Source organism: Strigops habroptila, unplaced genomic scaffold, assembly GCF_004027225.2.
Source record: "Strigops habroptila isolate Jane unplaced genomic scaffold, bStrHab1.2.pri NW_022045628.1_ctg1, whole genome shotgun sequence".
Taxonomy (NCBI): domain Eukaryota; kingdom Metazoa; phylum Chordata; class Aves; order Psittaciformes; family Psittacidae; genus Strigops; species Strigops habroptila.
The window spans coordinates 339,096-365,961 of NW_022651105.1; the positions used below are offsets into that span (position 1 = coordinate 339,096).

The 26,866-nt window shown below is 60.4% G+C and overlaps 4 protein-coding genes across 7 annotated transcripts in view; 3 read left to right on the top strand and 1 right to left on the bottom strand.

The window, feature by feature from the left end:
* The first annotated feature begins 65 nt into the window (after positions 1-65).
* On the top strand, positions 66-16,369 carry PPP1R37 (protein phosphatase 1 regulatory subunit 37). Of its 3 annotated transcripts, XR_003989832.1 has the most exons (14): positions 66-232; positions 5,165-5,262; positions 5,412-5,457; positions 5,977-6,077; positions 6,880-6,999; positions 8,327-8,477; positions 10,392-10,547; positions 10,926-11,038; positions 11,253-11,394; positions 11,827-11,993; positions 14,001-14,799; positions 15,442-15,529; positions 15,660-15,940; positions 16,045-16,369. XR_003989832.1 is itself a non-coding variant. In XM_030474967.1 (13 exons), the coding sequence occupies exons 1-12, from the start codon at positions 85-87 to the stop codon at positions 15,522-15,524; spliced, it is 2,124 nt and encodes a 707-aa protein (XP_030330827.1). In that variant the 5' UTR covers positions 66-84; the 3' UTR covers positions 15,525-15,529; positions 15,660-16,369. The 3 variants fall into 3 exon arrangements, 2 of the variants coding, with proteins under 2 accessions (XP_030330827.1, XP_030330828.1); XM_030474967.1 differs by having other exon boundaries at positions 15,660-16,369; XM_030474968.1 differs by lacking the exon at positions 66-232 and adding an exon at positions 3,549-3,928 and having other exon boundaries at positions 15,660-16,369.
* An 826-nt stretch (positions 16,370-17,195) lies between these two features.
* Positions 17,196-22,967, bottom strand: NKPD1 (NTPase KAP family P-loop domain containing 1). Of its 2 annotated transcripts, XM_030474965.1 has the most exons (4): positions 22,403-22,967; positions 21,219-21,319; positions 20,311-20,442; positions 17,196-19,129 (listed from the first exon to the last, which is right to left on the bottom strand). In XM_030474965.1, exon 4 carries the CDS (start codon positions 19,122-19,124, stop codon positions 17,481-17,483), a length of 1,644 nt encoding a protein of 547 aa, XP_030330825.1. In that variant the 5' UTR covers positions 19,125-19,129; positions 20,311-20,442; positions 21,219-21,319; positions 22,403-22,967; the 3' UTR covers positions 17,196-17,480. The 2 variants fall into 2 exon arrangements, with proteins under 2 accessions (XP_030330825.1, XP_030330824.1); XM_030474964.1 differs by lacking the exon at positions 22,403-22,967 and having other exon boundaries at positions 17,234-19,129; positions 20,311-21,298.
* A 288-nt stretch (positions 22,968-23,255) lies between these two features.
* BLOC1S3 (biogenesis of lysosomal organelles complex 1 subunit 3) lies at positions 23,256-25,751 on the top strand. Its single transcript, XM_030474980.1, has 2 exons — positions 23,256-23,358; positions 23,913-25,751. The coding sequence occupies exon 2, from the start codon at positions 23,916-23,918 to the stop codon at positions 24,369-24,371; it is 456 nt and encodes a 151-aa protein (XP_030330840.1). The 5' UTR covers positions 23,256-23,358; positions 23,913-23,915; the 3' UTR covers positions 24,372-25,751.
* A 527-nt stretch (positions 25,752-26,278) lies between these two features.
* Positions 26,279-26,866, top strand: part of SYMPK (symplekin) — a 35,716-nt gene continuing 35,128 nt past the window's right edge. Inside the window, exon 1 of the mRNA XM_030474961.2 lies at positions 26,279-26,800. Coding sequence (XP_030330821.1) covers positions 26,279-26,800 — 522 coding nt within the window. The remainder of the gene's footprint in view (positions 26,801-26,866) is intronic.

Here is a 26,866-nt window from a genome sequence, read left to right on the forward strand (position 1 = left end):
CGCCACCGCGGCCTGCGGGAGCCCGCGGCTCGTGTCGAATCTGCGGCCGCGGCGCTGCGGCGCTGGGCGCGGAGCGGCTCCGCCATGGAGCAGGCCCCGGGGCAGGCCCCGGAGCCCCGCGGGGCCGAGGCCGAGGACGGGCGGCTCCGGGCGGGGGCCAAGCGGGTCACGTTCCCCTCGGACGAGGACATCGTGTCCGGAGCGGTGGAGCCCAAGGACCCCTGGAGACACGGTACCGGCGGGGGGGGGCTGCGGCCTGCGGCGGGGGCAGCGCTGGGAACGGAGCTCCGGTGATGGGAACGGGGCTCCATTGGGGGAACGGGGCTCCATTGTGGGGAACGGGGCTCCATTGGGGGTATCAGGGATCCACTGGGGGTATCAGGGCTCCATTGGGGGTATCAGGGATCCACTGGGGGTATCAGGGCTCCATTGGGGGTAATGGGGCTCCATTGATGGTAATGGGGCTCCACTGGGAGTAATGGGGCTCCACTGAGGATAACGGGGCTCCATTGGGGTAATGGGGCTCCATTAATGGAGATGGAGCTCTGTTGGAGGTAACGGGGCTCCACTGGGGGTAACGGGGCTCCATTGGGGGGAACGGGGCTCCATTGGGGGGAACGGGGCTCCAATGGGGGTAATGGGGCTCCATTAATGGAGATGGGGCTCCATTGGGGGTAACAGGGCTCCATTGGGGTAACGGGGCTCCACTGAGGGGAAATGGGGCTCCACTGATGGTAATGGGGCTCCACTGGGGGTAACAGGGATCCACTGGGGGTATCAGGGCTCCATTGGGGGTAATGGGGCTCCGTTAATGGTGGTGGGGCTCCATGGGGTGAACGGGGCTCCACTGGGGTAATGGAGCTCCATTGGGGGTAAAGGGGCTCCATTGAGGGGAACGGGGCTCCAATGGGGGTAACGGGGCTCCACTGGGAGTAACAGGGCTCCATTGAGGAGAACGGGGCTCTAATGGGGGGAACGGGGCTCCAGTGATGGGAACGGGGCTTCAATGAGGGGAAATGGGGCTCCATTGGGGGTAATGGGGCTCTATTGGGGGTAACAGGGATCCACTGGGGGGAACGGGGCTCCACTGAGGAGAACAGGGCTCTATTGGGGTAACAGGGCTCCATTGGGGTAACGGGGCTCCATTGATGGGAACGGGGCTCCACTGAGGAGAACAGGGCTCTATTGGGGTAACAGGGCTCCATTGGGGTAACGGGGCTCCATTGAGGGGAACGGGGCTCCATTGAGGGGAATGGGAATCTATTGGGGTAACAGGGCTCTATTGGGGTAACGGGGCTTCAGTGATGGGAACGGGGCTCCATTGGGGGTAATGGGGCTCCATTGGGGGTAACGGGGCTCCATTGGGGGTAATGGGGCTCCATTGGGGGTAACGGGGCTCTATTGGGGTAACGGGGCTCTATTGATGGGAACGGGGCTCCACTGATGGGAATGGGGCTCCATTGATGGTGACAGGTCTCCATGGATGGGGGATCTGATGCTGGGGGGGCTCATTGATGGGGGATCTGGTGCTGGGGGGGCTCATTGATGGGGGATCTGGTGCTGGGGGGGGCTCATTGATGTGGGATCTGGTGCTGGGGGGGCTCATTGATGGGGGATCTGGTGCTGGGGGGGCTCATTGATGGGGGATCTGGTGCTGGGGGGGGCTCATTGATGTGGGATCTGGTGCTGGGGGGGCTCATTGATGGGGGATCTGGTGCTGGGGGGGCTCATTGATGTGGGATCTGGTGCTGGGGGGGGCTCATTGATGTGGGATCTGGTGCTGGGGGGGCTCATTGATGGGGGATCTGGTGCTGGGGGGGCTCATTGATGTGGGATCTGGTGCTGGGGGGGGCTCATTGATGTGGGATCTGGTGCTGGGGGGGCTCATTGATGTGGGATCTGGTGCTGGGGGGGCTCATTGATGGGGGATCTGGTGCTGGAGAGGGCTCCACCTTCATTCCCTGAAGGTCCCAACGGTGTCCCTGCAATTCGGGAGGGATCCCCTGTTCCCAGTGTTCTCCAGCGCCCCTTCCCTTTGCCTTCGGGAGGTTTGGCTCCTCCTCACCACCACATTCCCACCTCAGGGGCATGGACGAGGCAGTAGAGGAGGCCCAGGGTTTGCTGAGGAGACACCGGGAGCACCGGGAATGCTGTTGGATGGGGAGCGGGATCCATCTCCTCCCGGTTTCTCACCCCCCGGGGCAGATGCTCCATTGAAACCAGCAGTTCCATCCCATGGAACGCTTTGGGTTGGGAAGCCCTTGACATCATCCAGATCCAATGGGGACCCCTTCCATGGGGCAGGTTGCTCCAACCCCTTGACCACTGCCAGCATCCAACCCTGCTTCGTTCATCCCAGTGTCCCATCATCCTCACAGGGAAAGACTTCCCGATATCCAGCTCCTTTGCGTCTTGCTTTGGGGGTTTTGGTGCTATTCCCACCTTTTCCCCCCCCTGGAGCTGTTGTACCTTTAAGAGCTCAGGGATGAAGTGTTGGGTTCCATCCCTCCTCCTGCCATGAATTATTCCTGCCTCGAATTCCTTATCCCGTCCATCTCCAGGCTCAGCTCCAGCTCCTGAGCTCCCTCTTGTCTCCTGCCCTTCCCAGTGTTGTGCTGGCGTTAAGCTGGAAGCTCTTCCCGGTCATTCCCAGCTTGTTTTCCAGCAGTTCCAGTGTTGGTTTAAGGCAAGGGGACGTCTGGGATGGGATGGGGCTGGGAAGTGGGAATCTGTAGGGCCGGGAGCTGCTGCCACCCGTCTCGCCCGGCTTCCCTGCCCATGGGCTGGGAGTTATCCATGGGGAATGAACTCCCCACTGTGCCCTATGGATGCTCCCCACTGTGCCCTATGGATGCTCCCCATTGTGTCCTATGGGAGCTCCTTGTGCCCTATGGATGCTCCCCATTGTGCCCTGTGGGAGCTCCCCACTGTGTCCTATGGGAGCTCCTTGTGCCCTATGGATGCTCCCCACTGTGCCCTATGGATGCTCCCCGCTGTGTCCTATGGGAGCTCCTTGTTGTGTCCTATGGGAGCTCCCCATTGTGTCCTATGGGAGCTCCCCACTGTGTCCTATGGGAGCTCCCCACTGTGCCCTATGGATGCTCCCCACTGTGCCCTATGGATGCTCCCCACTGTGTCCTATGGGAGCTCCCCATTGTGCCCTATGGATGCTCCCCACTGTGCCCTATGGATGCTCCCCACTGTGTCCTATGGGAGCAGCAGGGCCAAGGGGGGGTCCCTGCGCCCCTGCTCTGCTCTGGGGACACCCCACGGGGAGCACTGGGGCCAGGTCTGGGGTCCCCAACAGCAGGAGACCTGGAGAGGGCCCTTGGGGGTGGGATGAGGAGGAACTGGAAGAGCTGGATGGGATCTTGGGATGAAGCTCTTTCCCATGAGGGTGCTGGGACACTGGGATGGATGGAACAGAGAAGGGCCGGATGCTCCATCACCATCAAGGCCAGGTTGGAGCAACCTGCTCTATGGAAGGTGTCCCTGCAGCAGCTTTGAGGTCTTGCCCAACCCAACCCATTCCATGGTTCTAAGGGCTTTAGGAGCAAATCCAGAGGACCTGATCCTGCTTCCTGCTGGAATCCCAGTGATGCCGGTGGGAAGGTGGGACCGGGATGTGCCAGAGCAGCACAAATCCCATCCCACAGCAAAGAGGTGGTTAAAGCTTCCCCCAGGAGAGGGCACAAGAACACATGGAGATCCTCTCCTTAAGATGTCCTTTGTCTTTAGCCATGGGACTTGCTTGGTCTTGGTGTGTTTCCCACTTTCAGCTCCCAGGGAATCAACAACGTGCCATATCCCATGTCATGGAATCATGGAATCATGGAATGAACCAGGCTGGAGAAGACCTTTAAGCTCAAGTCCCAACCTTCACCCAAGGCCACCCTGAACCCATGTCACTGAGGACCTTGTCTCCATGGTTAGGGAGCACTTCTAGGGATGTGATTCCATCATTCCAGCCTATTCCAATGCTTCTGGAGGGGGAATTGTTCCCAATATCCCCCCTAACCCTCCCCTGGGGCAGCTGAAGGCCGTTCCGTCTTATCCCATCCCTTGGGAGCAGCCACCTCCTGGCTCCATCCTTTCAGGTCCTCCCTGAGCCTTCTCCATGGAAACCCTCCTAATTCCTCACAGGACTTGTCCTCCAGCCCCTTCCCCTTCATTCCATCACTTTGGAGGAGCGAATCCCTCCCGTGCAGGGGGATTTTGGGGATGCAGAAGCCCCTTTTGGGGCTCTCACCTGGGAGCAGATGGAATCCCGGTGGTTTTCCCTCCGGCGGCGGCGCTCCGGGTTGATGTGGCTCCGGATGGCGCAATCCTCAGGGATGGGAGGAGGGGATGGAGCTGGTTTGTGCTTGGCCAGCTGAGGTTCCTGGGGAAGCTGGTTCCTCCAGCTCGCCTTCCCACCTGGAATAGCTGCAGCGTTGGTGTGGGGCCAACGGCAGAGGTGGGAATCGCCTCCCGTGGCCCTGATCCCGCAGCATCCGGAGCATCCAGGAGGCAGGAAAGGTGGGAGCGGTGAGGTGGTGGTGGCCAAAGCTTCCCGATGGGAACGGCTGCCAGAGGGTGACGTCTCAACCCCTGCCCTCTCCAGAGGGAATGGCTTGAGCTGGCATTCCAGGAGGAAGCTCTTCCCTCCGAGCCTGGTGGGACACTGCGATGGGTTGAAGGGAGGTTTGGTTGGACAACGCTTGGGGCGACGTGGTCTGTGGACCCTTCACGTGGAAGCAAATGAGCTTTAAGGTCCTTCCCAACCCACATCATTCCATGATTCCATGATGCAAGGATAGACGTGGCCTTGCACCAAGAGGAGCGTATCTGACCGTGCTTTGGAGGGGCCACCAAGCAGCCTGCTGGGGTTTGTTATCCCGTGGCTCTTCCCAAAAGCTTTCCTGCTCCTCCGAGAGCTGCTCTGGTGCCAAAGCACCCCAGGAGGAGCTGGGGTGGCTTCTCCAAGCCCTTTCCTGCCCAAGCAAGCCGGGACTTGCTCCGGAGCATCAATGTGCTGGAGCAAGGCCTGCCCAGGCTTTGTGTTGGACCAGCCAAATCCCTGTCATCTCCTCGCCCGGGTGTAGATCCCGATGGATAACAGGGATTCCAATGGGGGGGATGTCAGATCCTGCGGGAGGCTCATCCTTCCCCCGTGTCCTTCCAGCCCAGAACGTGACGGTGGATGAAATCATGACTGCCTACAAGCAAGCCTGCCAGAAACTCAACTGCAAGCAGATCCCCAAGCTGCTGAAGCAGATACAGGTAGATCTGGGGCTCAACCCCCCCCATTCCCAATGGGAATCCGCTGTGGAGCACCCATGGGGTGAACCCCAACATCTCCTCGTGGGGATGCTCCAAGCTCTTCCCTTGGCCGTGTGTGCAGGGGTGAGACGTTGCTCTTCCTCCTGCAGGAGTTCAAGGAGCTGGCTCCCAGGATAGACTGCTTGGATCTCAAAGGTGAGGCCTTGCTGCATCCATCACCATGGACTTGGGTCCTCTTCCAGGGTTCTATTCCCGGCTGGAATTGTGCTCCCACGTGGGGCTCCTGTAGCTTTAATCCCAAAAGAGTAAGTGCCAGGTTGAGGAATGTTGACGTCCTGGTTGAGGAGCACCAGAACATCCCCTCAAGCACGAATTGTCCCTCCCAGCAGCATCCCCATCCCTGCTCATCCCAGAACAGCTCCTCTGGGACATGAGGTAGAGCTTTTCCAGCTGGTGTCTGGAAACTCCAATAGGAAAACTGGGAATGTCTCCCAGTTAATCCTCCTTACTGCAAACCTGGAGCATCTCCTGGAGCTCCAGCGAGGAGAGGAAGAAAGGTGCCCTCCCTTCCCTGCAAGGGCATCCAGAGGGATGGTCTTTGCAGGGAATAACTTGGGAATGACCCATGGTGGTGGTTGGTTAAAGGTGCCTCCATACAGGGGGGGATCCAGCTTCCCATGTGTCCTCCTGGGGCTCATCCCACTCTCTTCCCAGGGGAGAAGCTGGATTACAAGGCCTGTGAGGCTCTGGAGGAGATCTTCAAGCGGGTCCAGTTCAAGATCGTGGATCTGGAGCAGACGAGCCTGGATGAGGACGTGAGTGGCCTGAGCTCTGCCGGGTCCTGTGGCAGCAGGCACCAACCCCGTGGCTCCTGCGCTCAATCCGATGGGAAGTGGGGAAAACGGGAATGCTGCCGGGGGAAACCGGCCTCCCAGAGCTTATGGGGCTCTTCCTGCCCGTGCTCAGCTCCGTAGGGACTCACTGTGCAAACAGGGACGTTGTTCCACTGGTGCCATAGGAGCTCTGGGACCTTTCCCAGGCCCAAACCCTGCTCTAAATCCTGGGATAACACCTTTGGTTTGAAGCCCAGTTGGAATCTCGGATGCTTCCTTGGCCTGGGAAGCGGCACTGCCTTGGGCAGGGCTGGATAATCCCACAGGGAGCAAGCAGCCAATGGCCTGGCCTCAGTATCCAAGGAAAATCCCCTTTTCCTGTATCCATGGAAGCGTTGTCCAAGTGCCTCCATGGCCACAACCTGCTCAGTGCCAAGAGCTTGGCTCCCTTTGCAAGGTGCTACCTTCACCCATAGGCTTAACCCCATGAGGTGGCTTCACCACGTCCCCCATCCACCCCAGTGGCAGCCCCAGAGCTATTCCTGGTGTTGGGAACACTGGGAATACCCTCTGTGGGCATCGCTTGGAGGGGACGGGAAGACGCAGGCGCCGTGGTCGGGGTGTTGGGGTGACACATGGGCTTTGATGCCTTGGGAGGAGGTTGTGGAGCACCGTGACTGCACACGAGGTGGTGTGAGAGGCATCCGGAGGAGCCAGTTTGGGGCCTGGCTCCTGCTTTTCCCCCTTTCCCAAGGTTTTCCCCCCTCCTTCTTCCTCCCCGTAGGGAGCCTCGGCGCTCTTCGACATGATCGAGTACTACGAGTCGGCCACGCACCTCAACATCTCCTTCAACAAGCACATCGGCACCCGCGGCTGGCAGGCGGCTGCGCACATGATGAGGAAGGTCTGTGCGTGGTGCTGAGGGCTCTCAGCACCCATCTGCACCCTCCCTGCGCCCGCATGGGGGGCCCTAAAGCTCCTCGGTGCTTGCTGAGCCCGTAGGGATGGGTTCGCGCTCCCCTGTGGGTCAGAAGGAGCTGTTGAGCCCATGGGGAAACATCACCTTTGCCGCATGGGAATGGGTTGGGAAGGAGCTGGAGATCATCAGTGCCACCTTCCATGGGGCAACTTGCTCCAAGCTGGCCAGGGATGGAGCATCCAAACCTCCATCAAGCCACCACCTTCATGGTGGAGATCTTCCTGCCAATATCCCATCTCAATCTCCCCTCTCTCAGGTTAAAGCCATTCCTCCTTGTCCCAGCTCTTCCATCCCATGTCTCCTGGAGCCCCTTTAGGCAATGGGGTGTCCCCAGAGCAGAGCAGGGTCCCCTCCTTGGCTCTGCTGGGGATCAGGCCAGGACATGGGCTGGGCTGTGGGTTGGGAAGGCCTTGGCTGGGGAGTGGAGCACATGGAAGCGCAGATCCCAACCTCCGGAGCTGGGTGCTCATTATCTTCACGCTGGATGAGTAGTGTTGGGCTTTGCCTCATTGACCTCATTGTTGGGTTGAGCTGGAGCCGAGGAGGAGGAGGAGGCAGCTCCTCGTGTGCTCAGGGTGAGGCACAAAACCACCCTCAATCCCCAATTACCCCTCAGCCTGCCCTTGGCACCCAGCTCCGGGAGCAGAACCTGTGGCCGAGGCAGGATGGGGCTGAGCTGGGGACCTGCAGTGCCCAGCCCATGGTGCTGGGCACCCAAAGGTGCTGCTGGAGCCCATAATGATGCTTTAAAACCACTGGTGGGATGAAGGAGCCACCCTTGGGAGGGCTGCAGCTATGGGATGGGTTGGAAAGGACCTGAACACCACCCAGACCCAGGGATGCGTAGGGACACCGTGCATAGAGCAGGTAGCTCCAAGCTGGCCGGGGCTGGAGCATCCAAACCTTCTCCAACAACCCATCCCAGTGTCCCACCACCCTCAGAGTGAAGAACATCCCTAGATCCAGCCTGGACTTCCCTGTTCCAGTTGGAACCCATCACCCTTGTCAAGTCCTGTTGAATTTGGGGCTTTTAAGCTCTGGAGGGCTGGAGCAGAGCTGGTTCTCCAGGACATGAGGTGGGATGCTTGGAGCATGGAGAGGGCTTCTCCGGGCAGCTCCTCCTGCCCCTTGTGCCCCAGGGGTGCTCGGATGGGTGCGAGTCCATGCAGGAGCGCGGTGCCTGGGATGGGGCTCGGCCTTAGAGCCGAATGCGAGTGATTCCCACGGCATTCCCGGTGTTCCCTGTTCCCAGACCAACTGCCTGCAGTACCTGGACGCCCGGAACACGCCGCTGCTGGACCACTCGGCCCCCTTCGTGGCGCGGGCGCTGCGCATCAGCAGCAGCCTCGTGGTGCTGCACCTCGAGAACGCCTCCTTGTCCGGGCGCCCGCTCCTGCTGCTGGGTGAGTCCGGCGGGACACCGGGAATGGGACACCGGGACACCGGGAGAGACCAGCCCCGTGTCCCGCGTCCCACCGGGAGACTGGGAGAGTCACATCCCTGTGTCCCACATCCCACCGGGATACAGGAGAGCCCCACCGGGATACTAGGAGAGACCCATCCCTGTGTCCCACATCCCACCGGGATATGGGAGAGTCCCACCAAGATGCTGGGAGAGACCCATCCCTGTGTCCCACATCCCACCGGGATATGGGAGAGTCCCACCAAGATGCTGGGAGAGACCCATCCCTGTGTCCTGTATCCCACTGGGATAACAGGAAAGACCCATCCCCGTGTCCCACATCCCACCAGGATACGGGAGAGCCCCACCGGGATACTATAGGAGAGACCCGTCCCCGTGTCCCACATCCCACCGGGATACTGGGAGAGACCCATCCCCGTGTCCCACATCCCACCGGGATACTGGGAGAGACCCATCCCTGTGTCCTGTATCCCACTGGGATAACAGGAGAGACCCAGCCCCATGTCCCACATCCCACCAGGATATGGTATAAGTCCCATCCCTGTGTCCCGTATCCCACCGGGATACAGGAGAGTCCGACTGGGATACTGGGAGAGACCCATCCCCGTGTCCCACATCCCACCAGGACAACAGGAAAGACCCAGCCCCGTGTCCCACATCCCACCAGGATAACAGGAAAGACCCATCCCCGTGTCCCACATCCCACCGGGACACTGGGAGAGTCCCATCCCCGTGTCCCACATCCCACCGGGACACTGGGAGAGACCCATCCCCGTGTCCCACATCCCACCAGGACAACAGGAAAGACCCAGCCCCGTGTCCCACATCCCGTGGGACACTGGGAGAGTCCCATCCCCGTGTCCCACATCCCACCGGGACACTGGGAGAGACCCATCCCCGTGTCCCACATCCCACCAGGACAACAGGAAAGACCCATCCCCGTGTCCCACATCCCGTGGGACACTGGGAGAGTCCCATCCCCGTGTCCCACATCCCACCAGGATAACAGGAAAGACCCATCCCCGTGTCCCACATCCCATGGGACACTGGGAGAGTCCCATCCCCGTGTCCCACATCCCATGGGACACTGGGAGAGTCCCATCCCCGTGTCCCACATCCCATGGGACACTGGGAGAGTCCCATCCCCGTGTCCCACATCCCATGGGACACTGGGAGAGTCCCATCCCCGTGTCCCACATCCCACCAGGATAACAGGAAAGACCCATCCCCGTGTCCCACATCCCATGGGATACGGGGTGTCCTGGGGCCGAGCCAGCGCTGGGCTCCCCGGCAGGAGGGAGGTTGATGTTGTTGTTGTGGGGCCACCCCCTGCCCTGCTCCCACTCCCTGCTCCTGGGTGGAGGGCGGTTGTTGGCCAATGGATCCGGGATACATCACAGCAGGATGGAGCTAATGGCGGGGTTGGGATAAGAGGGATGAGCTCTGCCAGGGCAGCGCTTTGGCCTTTGGTTAGCACCTTATTCCCACTGGGAAAAGCTCAGGGAATCGTGGAATCAACCAGGTTGGAACAGACTTTTAAGCTCAAGCCCAACCTTCACCCCAGCACCGCGAAGGCCACCCCTAACCCATGGCTCTGGGGGCCTCGTCTCCGTGTTTAGGGAACACTTCCAGGGATGGAGAATCCAACAATTCCCTGTTCCGAGGTCCAAGCACTCTTTGGGGAGGAAATGATTCCCAATATCCACCTTAAACCCCCCCTGGAGCAGCTCGAAGCTGTTTCCCCTTGTCCATGCACAAGAGCTGGCACCACTTCCCTCCGCAGCAGCACAGAGGGGCTTTGGTGGGATCCTGCTGCTGGGGAAACACTTGGGAATCCCATCTGGGAATTCCAGCTGTGGGATGGGGCTGAGGTCCTGGTTTTCCACCTTTCCAGCCACGGCTCTGAAGATGAATATGAACCTACGGGAGCTCTACCTGGCTGACAACAAGCTCAACGGGCTGCAGGACTCGGCTCAACTGGGCAACCTGCTCAAGTTCAACTGCTACATCCAGATCCTGGACCTGAGGAACAACCACATCCTGGACTCGGGTGAGGGCCCCTCCTCGATCCTTCAGGAATCTCATCCCACAGGGTGAGATTGAAGGCTCCGAGGGTGAGGAGCTGCGGGATGAAGAGCTGGAGCTGCCCTTGGGATGGGGAGAAAGGTTCTCAAGTAGGACGTGGCCACTGGATGGGTCCCACCTTAAGGTCTAAAAGTGGATTTGCCACCTTCCTGCTGCCACATCCCAGCTTTGGGGACAGGAAAGCTCTGGAATGGGGGGGACACGTTGGGAGGTGCTGCCAGCGCTTGGCATGATGCTTTTCCCCATCATCCTGCCCATGGGATGGGAGGAAGCAGGGAAAGCACCGTTGTAGCCAGCAGGATCCATGTGGGAAGCGGAGAGCTCATCCCGGGCTGTTTTCCAGGCTTGGCGTACATCTGTGAGGGGCTGAAGGAGCAGAGGAAGGGGCTGGTCACTCTGGTTCTATGGAACAACCAACTGACCCACGCTGGCATGGCCTATCTGGGAATGACGCTGGTGAGTGCATCTCAGCACCTTCCTGGGCACCACGGTTGGACCATGGTGGCCAAGGTGACACCACCATGTGCCACCAGGGGAGAACCTGCCCCGTGTCCCCCTCCACTGCTCCTGAGCACACATAGGGGCACAGCCATGAGTTAAACCCTCTTGGGCTTGAGATGGATGCTCCATCCCATCCACCTCGAGCTGTTCCTCCCCTGGGTCCCCACAGCCTCACACCCAGAGCCTGGAGACCCTCAACTTGGGCCACAATCCCATTGGGAATGAAGGTGTCCGCAACCTGAAGAACGGGCTCATCGGGAACCGCTCCGTGCTCCGCCTGGGCTTGGCGTCCACCAAGCTGACCTGTGAAGGTGGGTAGAGGCCAGAAGCCACCACCGTGACCACCATGGCCCCACAGAGGTTCCACAGAGCTTCCCTGCCTCTGGAGCACCTCATGGGGTCCTCGGGAATGTGGCTTGGGGAGGGTGTGGGACATTGGGATGGGTTGGAAGGAGAAGGTTTGGGATGCTCCATCCCTGGCAGCGCTCAAAGTCGGAGCAACCTCCCCTATGGAAGGTGTCGCTGTGGGTTGGATCTGGATGATCTCAAGCTCCTTCCCAACACAAACCATCCCATGATTCCATGACTGGATCCCACCCTGAGGAGCTCTCTTTTGGTGGTGTCATGGCTTGTCCCTCAGCTCCGCATCCCTCGCAGGACGTGACCCCATGATCCCAGCCCCAGGAGCTCGGTGGGGTCCTGGCGCTGTCACCTCCTGCTCCCTCAGCTCCGTGTCCCTGCAGGGGCCGTGGCCGTGGCCGAGTTCATCGCCGAGAGCCCGCGGCTGCTGCGCCTGGACCTGCGGGAGAACGACATCAAGACCGGGGGGCTCATGGCCCTGTCGCTCGCGCTCAAGGTCAACCACTCGCTGCTGCGCCTCGACCTGGACCGCGAGCCCAAGAAGGAGGCGGTGGGTAGCCCGGATCCCATGGGAATCCCATGGGAATTCCGTGGCAGGGGTGGACTTGGAGCCGAGGGAGGATGGGGAGTGGTGGGTGGATCCTGTTGGGGTGCTCAACGCTGCCCGGGGGGTACTGGGATGCTGAATACTTCCCAGCTGGCATCCCAATCAGCTTCCTGGACAACATTGGGGTGCTGAACACTTCCCAGACAGCGTTGGGATGCTGAATGCTTCCCAGACAGCGTTGGGAAGCTGAACGCTTCCCAGCTGACATCCCAGTCAGCTTCCTGGACAACATTGGGATGCTGAACGCTTCCCAGACAGCGTTGGGATGCTGAATGCTTCCCAGCTGACATCCCAATCAGCTTCCTGGACAACACTGGGATGCTGAATGCTTCCCAGCTGACATCCCAATCAGCTTCCTGGACAACACTGGGATGCTGAATGCTTCCCAGCTGACATCCCAATCAGCTTCCTGGGCAACATTGGGGTGCTGAACGCTTCCCAGGCAGTGTTGGGATGCTGAACGCTTCCCAGCTGGCATTGGGATGCTGAATGCTTCCCAGACAGCATTGGGATGCTGAGTGCTTCCCAGCTGACATCCCAGTCAGCTTCCTGGACAACACTGGGATGCTGAACGCTTCCCAGCTGGCATTGGGATGCTGAATGCTTCCCAGACAGTGTTGGGATGCTGAACGCTTCCCAGCTGACATCCCAGTCTGCTTCCTGGACAACATTTGGATGCTGAACGCTTCCCATAGAGCACTGGGATGCTGAATGCTTCCCAGCTGACATCCCAGTCTGCTTCCTGGACAACATTGGGATGCTGAACGCTTCCCAGACAGCGTTGGGATGCTGAACACTTCCCAGCTGGCATTGGGATGCTGAATGCTTCCCAGACAGCGTTGGGATGCTGAATGCTTCCCAGCTGACATCCCAATCACCTTCCTGGACAACACTGGGATGCTGAATGCTTCCCAGACAGTGTTGGGATGCTGAACGCTTCCCAGCTGACATCCCAGTCAGCTTTCTGGACAACATTGGGATGCTCAATGCTTCCCAGACAGTGTTGGGATGCTGAACGCTTCCCAGCTGACATCCCAGTCAGCTTCCTGGACAACATTGTGATGCTGAACGCTTCCCAGCTGACATCCCAATCAGCTTCCTGGGCAACATTGGGATGCTGAATGCTTCCCAGACAGCGTTGGGATGCTGAATGCTTCCCAGCTGACATCCCAGTCAGCTTCCTGGACAACACTGGGATGCTGAACGCTTCCCAGCTGGCATTGGGATGCTGAATGCTTCCCAGACAGTGTTGGGATGCTGAATGCTTCCCATAGAGCACTGGGATGCTGAATGCTTCCGAGCTGACATCCCAATCAGCTTCCTGGACAACATTGGGATGCTGAACGCTTCCCAGACAGCGTTGAGATGCTGAACACTTCCCATAGAGCACTGGGATGCTGAATGCTTCCCAGCTGACATCCCAGTTAGCTTCCTGGACAACATTGGGATGCTGGACGCTTCCCAGCTGGCATTGGGATGCTGAATGCTTCCCAGCTGACATCCCAATCAGCTTCCTGGACAACATTGGGATGCTGAACGCTTCCCAGACAGCGTTGAGATGCTGAACGCTTCCCGGAGAGCACTGGGATGCTGAACACTTCCCAGCTGGCATTGGGATGCTGAACGCTTCCCGACACCACATCTCATCTCTGGGGCCTCCAATCCAGGCCCGTGCTCCCAGGACCTAGGGACGCAGGGAGCCAGGACCCATCACTTGGGATGCATTGAGTGCTGAGCATCCCTTGGGATGGGAATCCCGTGATCCCGGTGGTGATTCCTTTGGAAAGAAGCTCTTGAGGAGCTTGTTTCTTGGGCTCTTGAGTTGTTCTATGGGGATAGACCAGTCCCATCGTTTGGGGTGGAGGAAGACCCAGGCCGTTCCGGTGTCCCTGGCTGGAAAACAGCCATGGATCCCGTTATTCCCGCTGATTCCTGAATGTTCCCTCGCAGGTGAAGAGCTTCATTGAGACCCAGAAGGCTCTGCTGGGCGAGATCCAGAACGGCTGCAAACGCAACTTCATCCTGGCCAAGGAGAAGGAGGAGAAGGAGCAGAAGCTGCAGCAATCGGCCTCCATGCCCGAAATCACCATGTCCGAGCCTCTGGAAGAGGCTCCAGCCGAGGCCATCCCGGACGGCAGCGCCGGATCCACTCGGGAAGAGGGAGAAGAACCAGAGGAGGAGGCGATGGCCTCGGAGAACGGGGACACGGAGCCAGTGGAGCGGGATGATGACCAGGACCAGGACAAGGACAATGACAGGGATGAGGTGACGGACTCGGACACGGACACGGATGAGGATGAGGATGATGCTGCTCCCTTGGAGATGAAGGAGCTCAATGACTCCACCGACGGTGTCCTCGTGTCCCCGGCCCCACCGCCTGCGCCGGGCATCCCTGAGGATGCTCCCGCCGGCACAGGGAATGCCGCGGCCCCCGCTCCATCCCAGGGACACGAGAGGAGGATTTCGGTCTCCAGCCCTGGCCGAGGCCACAAAGTCTTTGTGGTGACACGAGTGGAGCCGGTGCCGGAGCGGGATGAGGACGCTGATCCCAGCGGGAAAACCGAGCCCCAGGGCCCTGCTCCCGCCTCCACAGCTCAGCTCCCGGGGCCCTGCGCCAATGGAGCTGTTCCCGACGCTCCCGCTGGATCCGAGGCGCTTCCCAATGGCCTGAAGGTGGATTTTGCACGAGCGCTTCCGGAGGTGGCCTCGGAAAGCGATGGGAAAGTGGGAAGCTGTGGAGCGGAGCATGGTAAGAGCTCCGGAATCCAGCCCCCCATTCCCAAATCCACTGCAGGGCAGCGTGCCGGAGGCTGGGATGAGCACGGAGCCAGCACCTTCCTGAGGCTGCCATTCCCTGCTGCTTTCCCAACGGGATGCCCCCAGGGGCAGTAGTTTGTTGCTGGGGAGCGTTTCCCAAGGGAATTCCAAGGCTGGGATGAGTGGGAAGATTCCCTTTGGGCTCTTTGAAGTGGTTCCTAATTTTCCTCCTGGATGAGCTGCACTTAATGAATCCTTTGGGAAGCTCGTGGAGCCTCTTCATTAGCACTTGGGATAATGGGCCACATTCCCTGGAGCACGTTGTACGGGACAAAGGCTGGGAATGTGGGGCTGGGAAGGCAGGGATGGGACTGCAGGGCTGGGATAAAGGATGGGGAATGCGGGACTGGGAATGTTGGAATGTTGGATTGGGAATACAGGGCTGGGAACGCGGGACTGGGAATGCAGGGCTGGGACTGCAGGGATGGGAATGCGGGACTGGGAATGTTGGATTGGGAATGTGGGACTGGGAATGTTGGATCGGGAATGCAGGATTGGGAATGCTGGATTGGGAATGTGGGACTGGGAATGTTGGATTGGGAATGCAGGATCGGGAATGCTGGATTGCTTCCAGAGTTGAGCTGCTCCAAGAACGAGCAGGAGCTGGAGGAGCTGCTCCTCGAGGCCAGTCAGGACACGGGGCAGGAGCTGCCCTGAGCACCGTGAGTGGGGACCCGGCTGGGAGCATCCCGGTGGGATGGGGACACCACTTGGGAGCATCCCGATGGGATGGGGACCCCATTGGGAGCATCCCAATGGAATGGGGACCCTAATGGCTGCTCTCTCCTGCAGGTCCATGCCATCGAGGGGAGGCTCCGGAGTGGTTTTCTCCTCTTCCCGACGGAGAATCCAGTGTTGGGCTCCAGGACAAAGGGTTCTTTCAAACCAAACTGATGTTTCCCAAACCCATTCCCAGCCCTCGGCCTCTTCCCCACATTCCCGAGTGGAAAGGCGGGAAGGGAAAGAGGGAAAAGCCCTGGATGGGGACATCCTGATGGACACTACGTGGCACCTTCGCCTTCCCTTTTCCCATCTTTCTCTATGGAGGAGATTCCCACACTACAGGGACCGAGGTGGCGGAATCCTGCAGGATTCCTGGGACAGGCTGTGGCATTCCCAGCCACTGTGCTTATTTATTTGGAATTCCTTCTTTTTTCCCCCCTTCTTTCTCCCTTAGTTTTCGGGATCTATTTATCATCGGCTGCAACGTTCCTGCCTGGGGATGTAGAGGATGCTCTTAGAATCCAGCAACTCCTTCCATCTCAATTCCTGCTCTTGGGAATACCGGGAAAACCACCCCTAAACCCCCCACCAAGCAGCATTGGTGGAGCCCCCCCCCCCCCATTATAACCCCCCCCCCCTCGCAGCCAAAGTGGGGAACCCCCCTTTGAGTGGGAATAAGGATCCAAAGCGGGGCTGCTTCCAGGTTGGAATTCCCACCGTTGGGAATGCCGTTCCCAAGGGCCGGGCTGGATTTCTCAGGGAGGGGGACGAGGGCTCGGCGCTTTGTCTTTCTTAAGTGCAATAAATCTATCAGGGAGCTGGGGGGTGGCTTTTTGGGGGGGGGGGGGGTAGCAATGGGGGGGGGGCATTAAGGAGAGGGGTCCGGGGGGGGCTGTGACCATGGAGCTCGGGGGGGGGGGGGGGGGGGGGGGCATTTGGTGGCATCTCTTTGTTAACACTGTTTTCTATTAAAGGAGCTGCATTCGGCTGTGGGTGCCCCCGGGGGCACTGGGGGGGGGGGGGGACAGTGGAGGGGGGGGGGTGTGAGAATGGGACCCCCCCCATAACACAGCCCCATTGGGAAGTGCTCTGGCAATGGGGTAATGCTGAGGAGGAGACACAGCCCAAACCCCCCCCCTCCCGGTTATTGGCACCCCCCTGCACCCCATTATTGGTACCCCCATATTGATACCCCCCTGCACCCCATTATTGGTACCCCCATATTGATACCCCCCCCGTACCCCATTATTGGCGCCCCCCATTTTTGGCCCCCTGCATCCTATTGTTGACACCCCCCCACACCCCATTACTGGTACCCCCCCCCGCATCCCATTATTGGCACCTTTGCACCCCATTATTACCCCCCCCCATTATTGGCGTGCCTCACTATTGCCCCCAGTTATTGGCACCCCCTTGCACCCCATTATTGGGACCCCGCACCCCATTATTGGGACCCCACACCCCATTGTTAACCCACCATTATTGTGCCCCCCTGCACCCCATTATCGGCACCCCCCTGCACCCCATTATTGGCCCCCCCATTGTTGCCCCCCCGCACCCCCTTACTGCCCCCCCAGAACCACGCATAAGCCAAAGCATAGAGCGGGAGGTTGAACTGGTTTATTATGGGGGGCTGAGGGGGGCTCCCCCCATATCCCTCCCTTAAGGGAACCACTCACTGGGGGGGGGGGGGGGGGGTGTGTCCATTGGGTCCCCCTGTGAGTCCCCCAGTCCCCCCCCAGTTCCACCCCCTGGAGGCCTCCTTTTGGGATTGGGACCGGAGCCACCCCCATCCCTGTCCCCCAAAGCCACCTCCACGGGTGATGGAGCACCCTGAGGCCACGGAGCGCGGGGACACCCCCGTGCCCCCCGTGTCCCATCGCACTGGTGTCACTCGGGATGGGGACACTGGACGCTGCGGGACACCCGCGGGGCGGCCGCTGCTCTCTGCAGCCGATCGAGCCCGCGCAGGAGCCCCATCTTGTGCCGGATGGAGTGGTCCAGGTTGACGGTGACGCCGAGCAGGACCCGGGCATCCCGCGCCGTGAAGGGGAAATCCCGCTGCAGGAAGCTCTGGAAGAGCTCCGGGTCCCCATCCAGGCTGAGGGCGTTGTGCAGCGGCTGCCGCAGGGCGCTCAGCTCCGCCACGTGCTCCGTGAAGATGCTCCATAAGGATCTGCCCCCGAAACCCGGCTCCTCTTGGCTCTGCCACGCGTCTTCCATGCACTGCAGCGCCCAGTTGAGCCGGCACGGCCACTGGTCGGCCAACACCACCCATGCGGCCGCGGCGCGCGGGACCGGGGCGCCGCAGCCGCCGGCGCGGTGCAGGAGCAGCCGCAGGGTGATGGGGATGGTGTTGACGATGCGGCGGACGTGGGCGCCGCTGCTGGGGAGGTACCGGGACAAGGGGTCGGAGCTATCGTGGAGGCAATGGAAGGCCTCGTGGATGCAGCGCACGGCCTCGGCGTCGGCGTCGCGGTGGCCGATGGTGGCGGCGGGGACGTGGGGGCACTTGGCACGGCGGCGGCGCTCCACGTTGCGGGTGATGATGCGGTACATGAGGTCCTCCCGCGTCTGGATGGCGGCTTCCAGGAACTGGAAGCGGGAGCGGGCGCCCATCTCCGGGATGGAGAAGGGCAGCGACACGGTGCGGTTGAGGTAGAGGTACCCGTTGTCGGCCAGACCCTTCATGCAGCCCGTCTGCTCCAGGCACGGCACGATGACGCTGGGGTCCACGGCCAGGATGAAGATGAAGGGGGTGTTGGCGTCCGAGAGCAGCGTGTTCATGGCGTTGAGGACGCCGGCCACCTTCTCCGGGTAGCAGAGGTCCAGGCTGGTGATCTCCAGCACCACGCGCAGCCGCCGGCGCTCGAAGATCTCCATGAAAGCCAAGAAGTCCACGAGCGCCTCCACCTCGCTGCGCACCTTGCTCATGAAGCCCAGCTGGGTGGCGAACCTCTCGCTGTTGGTCAAGCGCTCGATCTTCTGCTTCTCGCTCACCACCAGGTTCTTGAGGATGGAGAACGCGCCCAGCACCAGCCCGGAGCCCGACAGCGACGTGATGGCGCTTCCCACCACCTTCAGCGCGTGGTTCTCCTTGATGCCCGGCACCAAGAGGGCCACCAGCAGGACGCTGAGGCCGGCGGCCAGCACGAAGAGCATGGCCCAGAGCTTGAGGCAGGTGCCCCTCTTGAGCACCCATTCCTTCTGGCTGAAGCCCGAGGCGAAGCGGGGCCGGGTGCCCATGACGTGGTAGACGCTGAGGGGCAGAGCCCCGAAGTGGTGGCGGATGTTGTCGCACAAGGTGGTGACCAGCCCGGCCCAAAGCTTGTCGCAACCCGCGTATTGCCACGCGCTGAAGCGGATGAAGATGAACTCGATGTTCTTCCTCCTCAGGTGGCCCTCGGTGATGATGGGCTTGTAGAAGGCCAAGTACCAAAGGGCCTGGAGCAGCCCCCAGCCCTCGGGGCTCCGCGGCCGCTGGTGGCTCCGGCGCAGCTCGGCCGCTTCCCGCTGCGCCATCTCCTCCCGCATGAAGCCTGGCGGGGAATGGGGTGAGGGAACGGGAGCGGGGTGATGGGGGGCAATGGAGGGGTGTGGGGGGGGGGGCATGGGGAGGGGATCGATGGGGATCAGATGGGATGGGGGTGAATGGGATGGGAGTGGATGGATGAGGATCAGGATAGATGAGATGAGATGGGGTGGAATGGGGTGGAACAGGAGGAGATGGGATGGAATAGGGTGAGATGGGATGAGATGGGATGGATTTGGATGGGATGGGATGCGATCAGGATAGATGAGATGATGGGATAGGATGGGATGGGATGAACTTGGATGCAATGGACATGGATGGGATGGGATGAGATGGGATGGGATGGAATGCGATGAGATGAGATGAGACAAGATGAGATGAGATTATGAGATGAGATGAGATGAGATGAGATGAGATGAGATGAGATGAGATGAGATGAGATGAGATGAGATGGCATGAGATGGGGTGGGATGGGATTGGGGTGGGATGGGATTAGGATGGGATGGGATGGACATGGATGGATGGGATAAGATCAGGATAGATGAGATGATGGGATAGGGTGGGGTGGGATGAACTTGGATGGAATGGACATGGATGGGATGGGATGAGATGGGATGGGATGGAATGCGATGAGATGAGATGAGACGAGATGAGATGATGAGATGAGATAAGATGAGATGGCATGAGATGGGATTAGGATGGGATGGACATGGATGGATGGGATAAGATCAGGATAGATGAGATGATGGGATAGGATGGGATGGGATGGACATGGATGGAATGGACATGGATGGGATGGGATGAGATGGGATGGGATGGAATGCGATGAGATGAGATGAGATGAGATGAGATGAGATGAGAGGAGATGAGATGAGATGAGATGAGATGAGATGAGATGAGATGAGATGGGGTGGGATGGGATTAGGATGGGATGGACATGGATGGATGGGATAAGATCAGGATAGATGAGATGATGAGATAGGGTGAGGTGGGATGAACTTGGATGGAATGGACATGGATGGGGTGGAATGAGATGGGATGGGGTGCGGTGAGATGAGATGACATGACACGGGCTGGGAGGGGATTGGGATGGGATGGGATCTGGCGGGATGCTGGTGCCAGGGGGAATGCGGCCAAGCCTGGATGGGTGCCCATGAGGTGCCCCCCCCGCGGTGCCCCCGCACCCACCGGTGACCTTGTCCAGCAGCGAGAAGAGCCGGTGGCCGCAGGGAGCGAAGAAGCCGACGGTGACGGGGGTGCCCGTGTGGCACAGGGTGCGGGACAGGCAGCGGCAGTACAGGTCGTCCTCCGACAGCGCCTCTGCGCCGGGACACGGGCCGTGAGAGCCGGGGCCGGATGGGACGGGATCAGAGGGGATGGGGTGGGATGGGATGGGATGGATGGGATGGGATGGGATGAGATGGGGTGGGATCAGAGGGGATGGGATGGGATGGAATGGATGGGATGGGATGAGATGAGATGGAATGGGATGGGATGGGATGGGATGGGATGAGATGAGATGGGATGAGATGGGATGGGGTGGGATTGACATTGATTGGACAGGATGGGATGGATGGGATGGGATTGACATTGATTGGTTAGGATGGGATGGGATGAGATGAGATGGAATGGGATGGATGGGATGGGATGGGATGGGATGGGACTGACATTGTTTGGACAGGATGGGATGGATGGGGTGAGATGGGATGGGATGGGATGGAAGGGGATGGGGTGGGATGGGATGGGATTGACATTGTTTGGATAGGATGGGATGGATGGGATGGGATGGGATTAGATGGAATGGGATGGATGGGATGGGATGGGATGGGGTGGGATGGATGGGGTGGGATGGATGGGGTGAGATGGGATGGGATGGGATGGGATGGGATGGGATGGGATGGGATGGGATGGGATGGGATGGATGGGGTGGGATGGGATGGGATGGGATTGACATTGATTGGACAGGATGGGATGGATGGGATGGGATGGGACGGACATTGGTTGGATAGGATGGGATGGATGGGATGGGATGTGGTGACCGGACAGCCCAAGAGGGCCCATTCCCTGTTCCCGTTTCCGGTTCCCATTCCTGGTACCTTGGTGCTCCCGGGGCTCCAGCTCAGCACTGGGGCTGCCCCCCCCCGGGGTCAGGCAGGGCAGGTCCTCACAGCACCCCCCCCCCCAGCGAGCAGGGACCCTGTGGGGACATGGGGACACCGTGGGGACACTGGGACAGCCCATGCTGGGAACACTGGTGTCCGGGGCCCCTCCACCCCAGCACTGCTACACAAGCCACCCCAAGCCCCTCCTTGGGCCTCTTCCTGCCCCATCCCATATCCCCCTACCCCATGTCCCATACCCCATATCCCATATCCCATACCCCATATCCCATATCCCATACCCCATATCCCACCTCCCATATCCCATTCCCCATATCCCATCTCCCATATCCCATTCCCCATATCTCATCTCCCATATCCCATCTCCCATATCCCATTCCTCATATCCCATATCCCATCTCCCATATCCCATATCCCATTCCCCATATCCCATCTCCCATATCCCATTCCCCATATCCCATCTCCCATATCCCATACCCCATCTCCCATATCCCATACCCCACACCCCATATCCCATTCCCCATATCCCATCTCCCATATCCCATATCCCATCTCCCATACCCCATACCCCATATCCCATTCCCCATATCCCATCTCCCATATCCCATACCGCATACCCCATATCCCATACCCCATCTCCCATATCCCATACCCCATACCCCATATCCCATTCCCCATACCCCATCTCCCATATCCCATATCCCATACCCCATATCCCATTCCCCATATCCCATATCCCATATCTCATCTCCCATATCCCATCTCCCATACCCCATACCCCATACTCCATACCCCATATCCCATCTTCCACATCCCATCTCCCATATCCCATCTGCCATCTCCCATACCCCATACCCCATATCCCATACCCCATACCCCATATCCCATTCCCCATATCCCATCCCCATATCCCATTCCCCATATCCCATCTCCCATATCCCATACCCCATACCCCATACCCCATATCCCATTCCCCATATCCCATCCCCATATCCCATTCCCCATATCCCATCTCCCATATCCCATTCCCCACACCCCATACCCCATACTCCATACCCCATACCCCATCTCCCATATCCCATACCCCATACCCCATATCCCATTCCCCATATCCCATCTCCCATATCCCATACCCCATGTCCCGTATCCCCATGTCCTACCCCGGGCAGCGCCTCCGGCTCCATCGCAGCCTCGGGCCCTGCTCAGGCGCCGGCTCTGGGCAGGATTTATACGGATCTGGGAGGAAACAATTACCGTGGATGGGGCAGAAATTCCGGCTGTGCCGGAGGCGGCTTCTCCTGAGTCAGGGCCCAGCAATTCCCAGCGGGATCCAGCCCCGGCCCCGGCCTGGGCGTGGGTTGGGATGGGACGGAGCTGCTGCGGGAGGGAGGGATACGGGGGGGATACAGGGATATGGGGGCCGGAGGGGATGTGGATGGAGGGATACATCTGGGATACAGGGACATGGGGGGGACACAGGGACATGGATACAGGGATATGGGGACATCAGGGATACAGGGATGTGGACCCAGGGACACGGGGACATGGGGGTGGCAGAAGCAGGAGCCAGTGGCAGGACCTGGTGCCCTCATCACGATGACATGGGGGGGGGGGGTGACATCATGGTGACGTCACGGTGACGTCACTGCTTCCTGTGGGCCCTGCCAGAGGAACCCATTGACATCCGGTGGGGGGGGGGCACCCCAGAACCAGCCCCATTGGGGTTAATGGGGACGGGGCCCCGGCGGGGGGGGGGGGGCAAGGATGGGGGACACGGGGATGGGGGGGGGGGTCGAGGGATAAGGGGGGGCCCTGGTTGTGGGTCTGGGTCTGGTCCCATGAGGATGGGGATGGGACACGGTGGCTCCGGTGCAGGGCCAGGGCTGGGGATGGGGATGAGGGTGCCCGGGGGGGGAGGGGGTCCATGGACATGGGGGGTCAATGGGGGGCGCGGGGGACATCACCTCCCGGCCGCCAGGGGGCAGCACACCCCCCCCCCTCCCCGCACCGCAGAGCCCGCCCCGCCACGCTTAGTGCGGGCGCTTCCGGGTGGCGGCCGCCATTGAACACGTGACTCGGCGCCTGTCATGTGACCTGCGGCGGCGCCGGGCGGGAGGTGAGACCCTCCCCGTGGGTGCCTATGGGGGGCTGTGGGGGTCTATGGGGCACTTGGGGGGGTCTGCGTGGCACTACGGGGGTCTGTAGGGCACTCTGGGACGTCTGTGGGTCACTGTGGGGGTCTATGGGCCACTATGGGGCGTCTATGGGTCACTATGGGGTGGTCTATGAGTCACTATGGGGGTCTCTGGGTCGCTATGGCGGTCTATGGGTCACTATAGGGCGTCTATGGGTCACTACGGGGGTCTATGGGTCACTATAGGGCGTCTATGGGTCACTACGGGGGTCTGTGGGTCACTATGAGGTGGTCTGTGTATCTCTATGGGTCGCTATGTGTCTATGAGTCACTATGGGGGTCTGTGGGTCACTGTGGGAGTCTATGGGTCACTATGGGGTGGTCTATGGGTGGCTATGGGGGTCTATGGGTCACTATCGGCATCTATGGGTCACTATGGGGTGGTCTATGGGCCACTATGGGGTGGTCTGTGTGTCTCTATGGGTCGCTATGTGTCTCTGTGGGTCACTGTGTGTCTCTGTGGGTCCCTCCTCCAGGCCATGTCGCAGCGCCCCCCCCCGGGGGTGGTTCCGGGCGAAGCCTCCGAGAGCGACTCGGACCCGGAGCCGCCGCGGGGGGGCGGGACCGGCCTCAAGCTCCCGGGGGAAGCCTCCGAGTCGGACGAGGAAGTGGAAGCGCGGAGGGCACCCCCTGCCGGCCGGGCGGACCCGTCCCTGCTGCAGCAGCGGCTGCGGGCGGGCGCGCAGCACCTGGGCGGCGCGGTGGTGCACGCGCTGCGGCGCGGGTACGGGCGGGCGGCGCGGGGCGCGGCGGGGCTGGGCGCGGCGCTGGCGCAGGCGCAGTCGGGCGCGGCCGCCGCTGCCCATTGCCTGCGCGTGGCGCGCGGAGACCTGCGCGCGGTGGCGGCCGCCGTGGACATCGTCACCGCCTGCCGCCTCCTGCCCGACGTGCGCGGCGCGGGGCTGCCGCCGGGGGGCGCTGCGGCGCGGAGCTGAGCGGGGCTGCACCGCGTGGGGCTGAACTGAGCGGGGCTGCACTGCGCGGGGCTGCCACCGGGAGGCGCTGCGCGGAGCTGAACTGAGCTGCACTGCGCGGGGCTGCCACTGGAGGGCGCTGCGCGGGGCTGCACTGAGCTGCACTGCGCGGCGCTGCCACCGGGGGGCGCCAGCGGCATCGGGGGCACCGGGACCATCGTGGTGGCATCAACAGCATCGTGGTGGCACCAACGTCCTCAAGGCATCAGGGTCTTCATGGTGGCACCAACATCCTCGCAGTGGCATTGGAACCATCGTGGTGGCACCAACATCCTCAAGGCATCAGAGTCTTCATGTTGGCACCAACGTCCTTGTGGTGGCACTGGAACCATTGTGGTGGCACCAATGTCCTCATGTGTGACCAATGACCTTGGGGTGGCACCGGCACCATGAGAGTGGCACCAACACCTTTGTGGTGGCACCAGAACCACTGTGGCACCAATGTCATCGTGGTGGCACCAGAACCATCTTGGTGGCACTGGAACCATTGGGTTGGCACCAACATCATTGTGGTGGCATCAATATCATTGTGGCACCGGAACCATTGTGGTGGCACCAGTGTCTTCATGTGTGAGCAAAATCCTTGTGGTGGCACAAACGTCCTCGTGTCATCGTGGTGGCACCAGCACCATTGTGGTGGCACCAATGTCTTAATGTGTGACAAACATCCTAGTGGTGGCACCAGGACCCTCACGACATCAGGGTCTTCATGGTGGCATCGGAACCATTGTGGTGGCACCAATGTCTTCGTGTGTGACCAACATCCTTGTGATATGAGGGTCCTCATGGTGTCACCAACGTCTTTCTGGCATTAACACTCTCGTGACAATACCAGGACCCTCATGGTGGCACCAGTGTCTTCACGGCATCAACATCCAGGACCCTCATGGTGGCACCAACATCTTCTTGGTGTGATCAACAGCATCATGGCATCACCAACATCATCGTGGTGGCACCGGAACCATTGTGGTGGCACCAAGATCTTCATGTGCGACCAATGTCCTCGTGGTGGCATCGACATCTTGGCATCAACATCCTCGTGGTGACACCAGGCCCCTCGTGACATCAGGGTGTTCATGATGGCACCAAAATCATCATGGTGACACCAATATCATTGTGGTGGCGCCAGCACCCTTGTGGCCCCAGTGTCCTCATGGTGGCGCCAGCACCGAGCAGAGGCTGTGCCACCCGATGCTGTCCCCAAAGCCCCCCCGTGGTGGTGGCATCACTGGTGACATCAACCGGTGGCTTTGGCCACTGTTGTCCCCAGAGGCCCCCAGTGTGTGACACAATAAAACTCCGGTGGTGGCACTACAGGGGTGTCACACTGGGGTATGGTGACATGGAGCCCATCAGTGTCCCCCCCCCACATGGACTGGGGGGGGGGGTGACAGTGAATGAGGCCGAAGGGACACCCATAGACCCCCTCCCAAGAACAGGACATGCTGTGGGGCCACCGAAAGTTTATTGGGGGGACACTTGCCCCATGGCCATGTCTTCATGGGGGGGTCCCATTGGTCCCGGGGGGTCACATGTGTGTCCTGGGGGGGGGTCCCATTAGCTGCAGGGGGGTACCAGGGGGCTCCCATTGGTCCCGGGGGGGTCCCATTGGCTGCAGGGGGGTCACATGTGGGTCTGCGGGGGGTCCCATTGGCCGCCGGGGGGTCACATCCTGGCCATGACCTCCTGCAGTGCCCGCAGCCGTGCGTCGATCTCAGCCAGTTCAGTCTCGTGGTGGTTCTCTGGGGGGGACACAGGGACAATGGGCTCCAATGGGCCCCAATGGGCCCCAATGGCTTCAATGGGCCCCAACATCTTCAATGGGCCCCAATGGCTTCAATGGGCCCCAACAGCTTCAATGGGCCCCAATGGCCCCCATGGCTTCAATGGGCTCCAATGGCTTCAATGGGCCCCAATGGGCCCCAATGGCTTCAATGGGCCCCAATGGCTTCAATGGGCTTCAATGGGCCCCAATGGGCTTCAGTGGGCCCCAATGGCTCCAATGGGCCCCAATGGGATCCAATGGGCCCCAATGGCTTCAATGGGCTCCAATGGCTTCAATGGGCCCCAATGGCTTCAATGGGCCCCAACAGCTTCAATGGGCCCCAATGGCCCCCATGGCTTCAATGGGCTCCAATGGCTTCAATGGGCCCCAATGGGATCCAATGGGCCCCAATGGCTTCAATGGGCCCCAATGGCTTCAATGGGCTTCAATGGGCCCCAATGGCTCCAATGGGCCCCAATGGGATCCAATGGGCCCCAATGGCTTCAATGGGCCCCAATGGCTTCAATGGGCTCCAATGGGCCCCAACAGCTTCAGTGGGCCCCAATGGCTCCAATGGGCCCCAATGGCTCCAATGGGATCCAATGGCTCCAATGGGATCCAATGGGCCCCAATGGCTCCAATGGGATCCAATGGCTTCAATGGGCCCCAATGGGCTTCAATGGGCCCCAAT

Bases quoted from the DNA above. Each gene is read 5' to 3' on its own strand.
- PPP1R37 (XM_030474967.1), top strand. From the start codon at position 85: ATGGAGCAGGCCCCGGGGCAGGCCCCGGAGCCCCGCGGGGCCGAGGCC. The intron at 6,078-6,879 runs GTGAGTGGCCTG...TCCTCCCCGTAG, and splicing joins AGACGAGCCTGGATGAGGAC to GGAGCCTCGGCGCTCTTCGA. The intron at 11,395-11,826 runs GTGGGTAGAGGC...GTGTCCCTGCAG, and splicing joins CACCAAGCTGACCTGTGAAG to GGGCCGTGGCCGTGGCCGAG.
- BLOC1S3 (XM_030474980.1), top strand. From the start codon at position 23,916: ATGTCGCAGCGCCCCCCCCCGGGGGTGGTTCCGGGCGAAGCCTCCGAG.
- NKPD1 (XM_030474964.1), bottom strand. From the start codon at position 21,076: ATGTCAATCCCATCCCATCCCATCCCACCCCATCCATCCCATCCCATC. The intron at 19,130-20,310 runs GTGGGTGCGGGG...ATTCCCCGCCAG, and splicing joins GCTGCTGGACAAGGTCACCG to GCTTCATGCGGGAGGAGATG.